The sequence below is a fragment of the Spermophilus citellus genome (genome assembly GCF_964194105.1).
Source record: "Spermophilus citellus genome assembly, chromosome: 5".
In the NCBI taxonomy this organism is placed as follows: Eukaryota; Metazoa; Chordata; class Mammalia; order Rodentia; family Sciuridae; genus Spermophilus; species Spermophilus citellus.
Genome location: NC_138186.1, coordinates 167,049,367 through 167,057,793, shown reverse-complemented (window position 1 = coordinate 167,057,793; position 8,427 = coordinate 167,049,367). Strand labels below are relative to the sequence as shown.

Here is an 8,427-nt window from a genome sequence, read left to right as displayed (position 1 = left end):
CACACACACAAAACCAAACATGGCCAGACCCACGATGATACCTAGTTAGTGACTAACAGGTGGACAGTATATATGAAGTGGATACGATGACGCACATGTAGGCAGAGTGGGAAAACACAAAATTTCATCTATTCAGAAGAGTGCACAACCTGAAACTTACGAATTGTTTATTTCTGGAATATTTCCTTTAGTATTTTTCTATGATAGCTGACCAAGGGTACCTGAAACCTCAGAGAAGCTGGAAAACAGGAGATACTATAGTAATTTTCTGTTTTATGTCAACATGTAGGTAAACTCTCAATAACTAATCAGTAAGTTAAGAGAGGAGACCAGTGAATTTATTCAGGAGGAAGACTCCCACGGTAGGTAGGGTCGCATACAAAGATGCTTTATTGTAGAACTGTAAAATGACCGCAGTCCTTGTTTTGGTCAACAAGAGACTAAGTTCCACTAGAAAGAATGGAGACATCAGATCTGGATAAAGCTGAAAGAAGGCACACGGGAACCAAAGGACCAAGCAACGGGGAACACACGGAGGGAAACTTCAGCGCTGCTCAACAGGATACTGAAGTTAACACCCAAATGCAAACATGTTCTGAACAACAGAAGGCCAGACTGGCCACTAGCTCAGCAAGTTCTTCACTACCAAGGAGGAAAAAAGCGAGAACACCCAATTAATAATTTATCTTTTATTGAAATTGCTGAATACTGTATTTTACAGTAAAGTTGATTGGGAAAAAAAAAAAAGGAGAGAAAAATCAATTTTAAAAAATACACTCATGTTGAAATCAAACAAGCCAGCCAAACTGGGCACAAACCAAGAAATTCTGTAGGGTGGTTTGCTTTTCAGTATATGAATACCACTGAGTCTATGTACAATTCTACAATTCGAGAAAAGTCATTCATTGAACACTTTGAGAAAGGAGTCCACAGCAGAGGAGGAACACCGGCTGCTCTTCTATCCTGCAGCCCTGGGTGCCCCGGCCTCGGCTCCAGGAGCCGGATCCAAGCACAGCGCGGGGCGAGATGCTGGCCCACAGTCTCACATGATTTCTGTAAGTCACACACTGTGCATATTAAGGCTTCTTATAGGTCGAATGGTTGATAACCGCTTTTTTTTTTTTCTTAAAAAAATAAGCACAGTAAAGGTGGTGTATCATGAGACTCTGAAGAGATGAGACCTACAGCCCAAACCTGGAGAGAAGTTCCTTCCTCTGATACCTCAACTCCACTCACAGGCACAGCAAGACAAAAGAACAAAGCCAATCTTTGGGTGGGCTGTGGAGCTCGCCAGCCAGCGGAAGCAATACTGACGAATGTGCTGCGGCCACCTGGGGTTGAAGGTGTCCTGCAGAGAGCCACAGGCATAGAACAGGCGAACCCCCAAACCCAGGCACTCGGGGACCCTGTGCACCGTGTGTGCCCTCGAGAAACGGAAGCAGAAAGGAAGAGACAGAATGGCGCTCGCTCGCCAGCTCTGCACTCGCCAGCTCTGCACTCGCCAGCTCTGCACACGCCGCCGGCCAGCTCGAGCCCCCCAAATCCGCCCGCACAGCCGCCCCCTCACCGTGGACCCCACCCTGCCGGCAGGAAGAAACTGAGCTGTTTTCACTTTTTTGCAAACCTGAGTAATTGTCGAAGTCAATAAATAGGGGGAGAGAATTAAGATGCTAAGTAATGGTCAGATACCCTACGGGTCTGAAGCAGCAAGGGTCTCCCTCGACGCGGCCGCTGCTCCGGATGCCCGGCCCGGCACTGGCGCAGCGCTGAGCGGCGGAGCGTGGGAAGGACGAGGTACCGCCCGCCGGCCACTGGAGCAGGCCTGTCCCAAGGCCTGTAAACCAGCAGGAAGGAGTGGTGTGGCCTCCTTCACCCTCCCCCGTCACAAAAACTCTTCCCTTTGGAGCAGTTTTTGTTAAAGGCAAACTATAGAAGCATCAAGTAGAAGTCTTATTTGGTTGGAGGTGCTTGGCTGTCCCACGGCTCCACGCGCTCCTGTAGGCACCACGGAGTTAGATGTGTAAAAGGTCCTCGTCACTGTCGTCGTGGAAGGACGCCAGCATGGCTGAGGTCCCCGTCTTCTGCTGTCCGGGCCTGGGCTTCCCTTTTCTGGCCTTCTCGCCTTGGACCAGCCCCACCCGATCGTCCTCCCTCTCCCGAAGGGCCCTCTGCTGTGCGTTCCTCACGGGCCGTGAGCTCTCGGCCCCGGCTCCTCTGCCCGAGTGAACTTTCACCTCTGGGATGGTTAGGACCTCATCCTCGCTGTCCTGGTCATCCCCGTGCAGGGAAGTGAGGGCCTCTGCTTTCACGGACTTGGTGGTGATGTGGCCATTTTCCTGCCCCTCTCTGCCCAGCCTGGGGGCCGGCAGTTGGATCTCTTCCATCAGCCACTCCGTCTCGTTCTCGTCCGTCTCCTCCTCTTTGTTCACCTGCCAGGAAGCAAGAGCAGAGGGCACGTGAGCCCCAGCAGACACCCTTCTCCCCTCTGCAGTTCTGCTGGCACATCAGGGGCCACCCTGCTGCAGGAGCCAGGGAGAGAGTGAACACCTGCCCACCACTGCCCCTGTCCCCACCTGGGCCTCCAGGTCCCAGGCCCCAGCAGAGCTGGGGACAACTGCCCGCTCACAGTAAGAGCAGGCCACGCCGAGAGCTGCAGGAGCGTGAGGAGCACTGTGCGGACCCACCCCCCTTGGCAGTGCTGGACGGCAAGGGGCCGACAGTGGCAGGGGTGGGGACACGTGGTGTGTGGAGAGCCACAGGGAGGACTCTGCAGAGTCTGGTTTTAGAGGAGATCTGGCAATGCAAAGCGCAGGGGTGGCCGGACGTAGTACTACCCTAGGTGGCCTCTTCTGGGAGTTACTATTTCCACCACCACAGTGTCTTAAGAACAGCCCAAGCACCGAGCACTCCTAAGAAAACCGGCTGCCCCCCTGCGGGACAGACTTGAGGGGACAGCCAGCAACGGTGCTGGGTGAGGGCTGAGTGAAGGACAAGCCTTCTCCCCCACCACGTGGTCTTCCGGGCAGCACACACCCTGGTGCTGACCATGGGCACTGACTGATGAGCGGGCAAGCAGGCCCCAGAGGCTCAGCTGACGAGTACCTTTGAGTATTTGTAGGACACATTTGAGCTTCTTCGACAGCAATTGCTTAGCTTGTTAATCACGGTTTCCCTGTTGAAAATGAAGACCATCGTTAGTCCAGGGTAGAACAAGCCCCCTCCACACCCACCACAGCCTGCCTGCCCAGCATCTGCAGCTGCTGAGGACTGGGTCACAAGGCTACATGCCCAGCACATATCACCCTCCAGGGCACGGCATTCTGAGTGACCACCAATGACGACAGCCAGCCTGCAAATGGATGATGTTCACGGTTCATGGGAAGAACACAGGCTTGGGAAGGAGGCTCAGGTCCTGCTTCACCTCTCAGTGGTCACAGTTCTACAACGTGTCACTCACATCTGGTCTCTAATTTTTCATATGTGACTACACCAGACCACTTTGCTGTGCCCCAGGGCTGCAGGATGAGAGGTAGGTGCTGGGAGTACGCAGAGGCCGGCTCACACTGTCGTGCCTCGGAGCCCGGCTCCTGAACTGGAGACCCACCCCAACCACTTCTCCCTTTGTTGGGAGGGGACGGGCACATCAGGAGCTCAGTGTCCTGGCTCTGCATGAGCCGGGCCGGGAGCCAAGGTGTACGACACGGGTGAGCCATGCCCGAGAATGGTGCCACAGCGCTGGGCGACCACACGCTGGTGTCGCGGTGCGCAGACCTTTAGCACCACTGTGGAGCTCTGAACCAAGGACAAGGAGGCGCTGATGCTGTGGGACTCCCGAGCCCTGACTCTGAACCGCCCCCAGCCCCCGCTGCCCCGTCAGGACGCACTCCTCACCGCCTCTCCTTCTTGTGAAGCAGCAGGGCCAGCAGGCAGCCGATGAGCGCCACCAGGAGCAGACTGAGGACCGCCCCGACGGCCTGGCTCCGCTCCGAGAGCCCCTTGTGCCCCTGCCCGTCTGGTCCAGCACTCTCGCCGTCAAAGCCCACCCTGGAGGATGTCACAAGTTAGGAAGCCACAAAGTCACTCGATGGTGCAACTGCCACAGTAGCACTGAAGGGTTCCCAGGAAGGGGCCAGCCAGTCTCCACCCGGCCAGTGAAAGCGGATCCAGTGGACACGAAAAACACCAACAAAAACTGGGTGGGAAGAACCTGGAAGAAGGGGCCACGGACGCCAGGCAGTGGCCTCTCAAGCCCCAACCACCTGGAGGAGCACGGGTGAAGCACCCCACGCCTTCCACCAACCCCACGCTCCGACATTCAGACCAGCAGGGACATCGGCGCACTTTCATGACATGAAGAGTTCAAGGGAGTGAAACAGGGAAGCAGTGTGGGGTGGGGGACGCCTGGCTAACTCCCCTTCTGCTCTGGGACAGCGGGGTTAGGCCTTGAGGCTGCTCATCTGCCAGCTTCCCATCACTCAGGGTCACCACATGCAGACACAGAACGGCAGAACAGGGTCCTGGTCCTCCCCAGTGATGGAGGTACCTGACCACTCGGGATGAGACACAGGCTCACGCACCACACATCGCAGGAACAGCTGCCCACAGTATGGCTGCTCCTTCAGAAACTGACTTAACCGTCACAAGTTTGGCTCCAAAATAACTGAGTCAGAGCAACCAAGCGATGGCTGAGCCACCAGGCTCAGAAGCTCAGCCTCCCCGAGCGGCCTCGTACAGCACCACAAAGGCAAGGAAGAGCAGGAGGGACTGGCTTTCTGAGTGACTAGGCCCCTGGGCCCTACCCACTGGCCTCTGCTCAGGGGGAATGCACTGCATGGATAGTGGTCTCAGCCCCAAAGGCCTCTCCCCTCAAAGCCGGAAGCAGACCAGCCAAACCAGTGCAGCTGCTCAGGAGCCCGGGATGGCCCAGCCCAGGTCCATCACCCAGGGTCCTCAGGCTGTGTCAAGGTCTTCCTCACGCTGGGTGGGTGGGGGGGGTCTGTTCCCAGCTGTACTTACTTCCTGGTTATCGGCTGCCTTGGTTCCCGACTTAGCTGGGTCAGGTGTTGAGTCTGTACAGAGTCCATATATAGCCACTCAGGGACCCGCCCCTCCGTGGTTGATCTGTGACAGTTTGCTAAGTGAGGCTGAGCTGGAGAATGTGCCTCCTGGCGGCTAGGAACAGGGTTCTCTGTCTGCCTGCTCAACCCAGCCTTTTCACTCTCATCCCCGTCTTTTCAAGGTGTTACTTTTTGTGAACTTGACCCAGCAAACACCAGCAAAGGAGGCCTCAGCCCAAGTGTGGTTCTGTGGGTTTCTGTTTTCCTGGCCCAGGTGGGCTGAGTTCAGCTTACCTGTATCTGCAGGGAGCTGGCGCTTGCAAAATCAGCAGTCCTCCCTCTCCACTGGTCTAGCCTCCCTTCCTACTGTGGTTTGCCTGGTCTGTTTTCTTAGCCTTTGACCTCTGGTCTTTTCAGGCCTCCTGCACTCCCTGCAAATTCAGCTGCTCTTAAGAGCCCCCCACCACCACCACGTGTCTTGTAAGAGAAGGTCAGCCTGTGGACATTACCACCATGACTGACACTGACAACTATTCCCACCACCTTAGGTCATTTCTACTTGTCTCTGATTTTCTGTTTTGCTCCCGTTTTTGTCTTTCTGCAGAGACTTTAGTTTCTTTATTGCACCTTTTCTTCTCTACTGTTTGAGGTTATGTGCTTATTTTATTACTGTGTTGGTTATTTCTGAAGTACTGACATACATACCAGGATAAAAAGTCTAAAACTGGACCTCCAACTAACCAGAAACTCTATTGCTTACATACAGCTTACTGATATTGTTGTCCAATATCATAATCCTTCTTAAATTGTTCTTTAATCCGGGCTGGGCTGGGACTCAGCAGTAGAGCACTTGCTTAGCAAGGCCCTGGGTTCGATCCTCAGCACCACATAAAAATAAATAAAATAAAGGTACTGTGTCCAACTGTAACCCAAAATTAAATATTTTTAAAAAACTGTTCTTAAATTCAGTAAATGAGCTTCCCTGCAGCTTCTAGTCTTTCTCACACCCACTGGTGTGGCACTTCCCAACTGTGGGCCTCTCTGTGGCAAGTGGTGGGCCCCTCCATCTGCAGATGCAGGTTTTTAACTTTATGGAAGTTCTTTTTTTAATGTTGTAAAAGCATAAATACATCTGCACTGATTACTGCAAAACTGTGAACAGCCGTTTTGGGAAGGTAGGGGATAGTAAGAGAAAGCTGTGAGAAAGCTGATTCCACCTGGCCTTGCAGGAGGCCAATGAAGCCTAAACACACTCCTTAGGAACACGGAGGTGAGTGCACAGGAAACAGCTGAGAGAACTAAGGGCCCTCGGTTAGGACAACTGCTACCTGTCTTCCACATTTATATCTGATTTTAAAAGGGGCAACTATAATTCGGCTGGGGTTGTGGCTCAGTGGTAGAGCGCTTGCCTAGCATGTGCAAGGCACTGGGTTCGATTCTCAGCACCACATAAAATAAAGATATTATATCCGTCTATAGCTAAAAATATTTATTTAAAAAAAAAAGGTACAACTATACTTGGATAAAATGTGAGGGAAGACTGCGGGGGGAGCCACGCGGACACTGGTCTGCCTGACCACCACGTGGTGGTCACAGCCACCATGCCCTCCAGCGGGCAGTGTGCCTGCTGTGGGTACTTCATGCTTTCCCTCTCCAGCGTTCACTGCGTTACCAACCTGTTAAGGGGCTTAAGCAACTCCAGGGCCTGACATTCTGACATCGTGAAAAGCGGGCCTCCCGTGGAAGCTCCTCTCTGGCTCTGACATGGATCCCTGAAGCCCTGTGGACTGTGCCCTCAGCCATTTGCCAGTTACAACAGGCCTGACTGAGGCTCGGGCCTGGGCTGGTCTCCTCCATGCAGAGGGTGGGGCAAAACAGTTTACCGCAGCTCTGCCTCTGCCAACAGTGCCGGAAGCTCATTTTTAAATCTTAATGTTTTTCTTTGGTTCGCGTTTTGCTTCTTTCACAAAGAACTTCTAGTTTTAATCCTTGTATTTTGCCATGACCCCACCCAAACACCACACATATTCAGAAGCTAAAGTGTCATGAGTGAAACCTCAGCCCCAAGACCCCTCTGTGATGCTGCAGACAAGAGTCCTTGTGTCCATGTGCCTGGGACAAATTAGGAAAAAGCCATCTTCTGCTGAGCTAGTCCCCAAGGGAAGTGAAAATGAAACAACAGGAGCTAAGAAGCGGGACCAGAAGTCCCCCGTCACCCCTGCCACTGCTGCCTGATGGCGGTGGCACCCTTCTCAGGTCATGACATGCTGAGGGTTCGTCTTCCTCTTGATCTCAAGGTCACAGGACAGAGGAAAGAAGGCTTATGGGATGGTGGCCGGGGAAGGCAGGAAGAGAGGGAACCCAGAGGAGACCATCCATTATTACAGGAGGTCCTCGGCAGAGGTGCCAGCTGTGGGTCAGGAGAAGGACATGCAGAGGCGCCTCCCACTCCTGACCACTGAAGCAGGGCGCTGGCTGCAGGAGGTCTGTCCTCTTCCACTTTGTGTGCGTGTCTCAGTACTCTGCACGGGGGAACAGCTCAGACTCACCCCGGAGCCGCACACTGAGCAGAGAGGGGTCGAGCACCCAGGACGCCACTTACCCCAAAGGACACACGGCCGAGGTATACCAGGAGAAGAGGTACTGGCAGTCGGCGGTCTCGTGACTGAACTCTGGGATCCCATCCTTCACCAGAGGGTCGCAGTGGAAGAAGATGGTGGAAGAGACGGACTTCGTCTTGTCCTTCCCACACTTGGAGGAAGAGGCAAACACCACATCCAGATCACCATCTGTCAAGGGGGAAAGGGTACTGTCACCATCGGCCTCTCAGTAAGGGACTGAGTTGACACTTCACTGTCTGCAAAAAGCTGACACAGACTCATGATCACAGGTCAAGATATGTCATCAAATGTCCCACCCACAAGCACTCTGCCTTCAGAGCTTAAAAACCAAACAACAAAAAAGTTACCTGCTGCAGATTCACAGCGCTCCTGTCCTAAACAATAAGCATGCACTAAAGATTTTACCTCCCCCTGAAGAGGTCTGGCCTCCAGCCTTGGCTAATGGCAGGGTCTGGAGTGGGACTGGTCAGGCCCCACCTGTCCACCTGGTGACTGAGACCAACCAATCAACCATGACTATTCACAGGAGCCCCACAGAGGTTCTGGATACCAGGGTGCCACGCATTAGTGTGGGGATCGCAGCAAAGGCCCAGGCCTCTGACCCCCGTGGGCTGGATGCTGCCTGTGGGGTCTTCTCATGGTGGCTCGCCACCCTGGTGGTTCTGCTGAAACGCCGTGAGCACGAGGCCAGTGTGCCCAGTGAGTGCTGTGAGCTCTTGTGTCAAATTACAAAATGGGAGGGCAGGTCT

The 8,427-nt window shown here is 53.8% G+C and overlaps 1 protein-coding gene across 1 annotated transcript in view; it reads right to left on the bottom strand.

The window, feature by feature from the left end:
- Positions 1–674: 674 nt before the first annotated feature.
- The window catches only part of IGF2R (insulin like growth factor 2 receptor), a 96,924-nt gene continuing 89,171 nt past the window's right edge, over positions 675–8,427 (bottom strand). Inside the window, exons 45-48 of the mRNA XM_081295320.1 lie at positions 7,660–7,846; positions 3,892–4,044; positions 3,103–3,172; positions 675–2,429 (exon numbers count right to left, since the gene is read on the bottom strand). Coding sequence (XP_081151446.1) covers positions 2,013–2,429; positions 3,103–3,172; positions 3,892–4,044; positions 7,660–7,846 — 827 coding nt within the window. The 3' untranslated portion in view covers positions 675–2,012. The remainder of the gene's footprint in view (positions 2,430–3,102; positions 3,173–3,891; positions 4,045–7,659; positions 7,847–8,427) is intronic.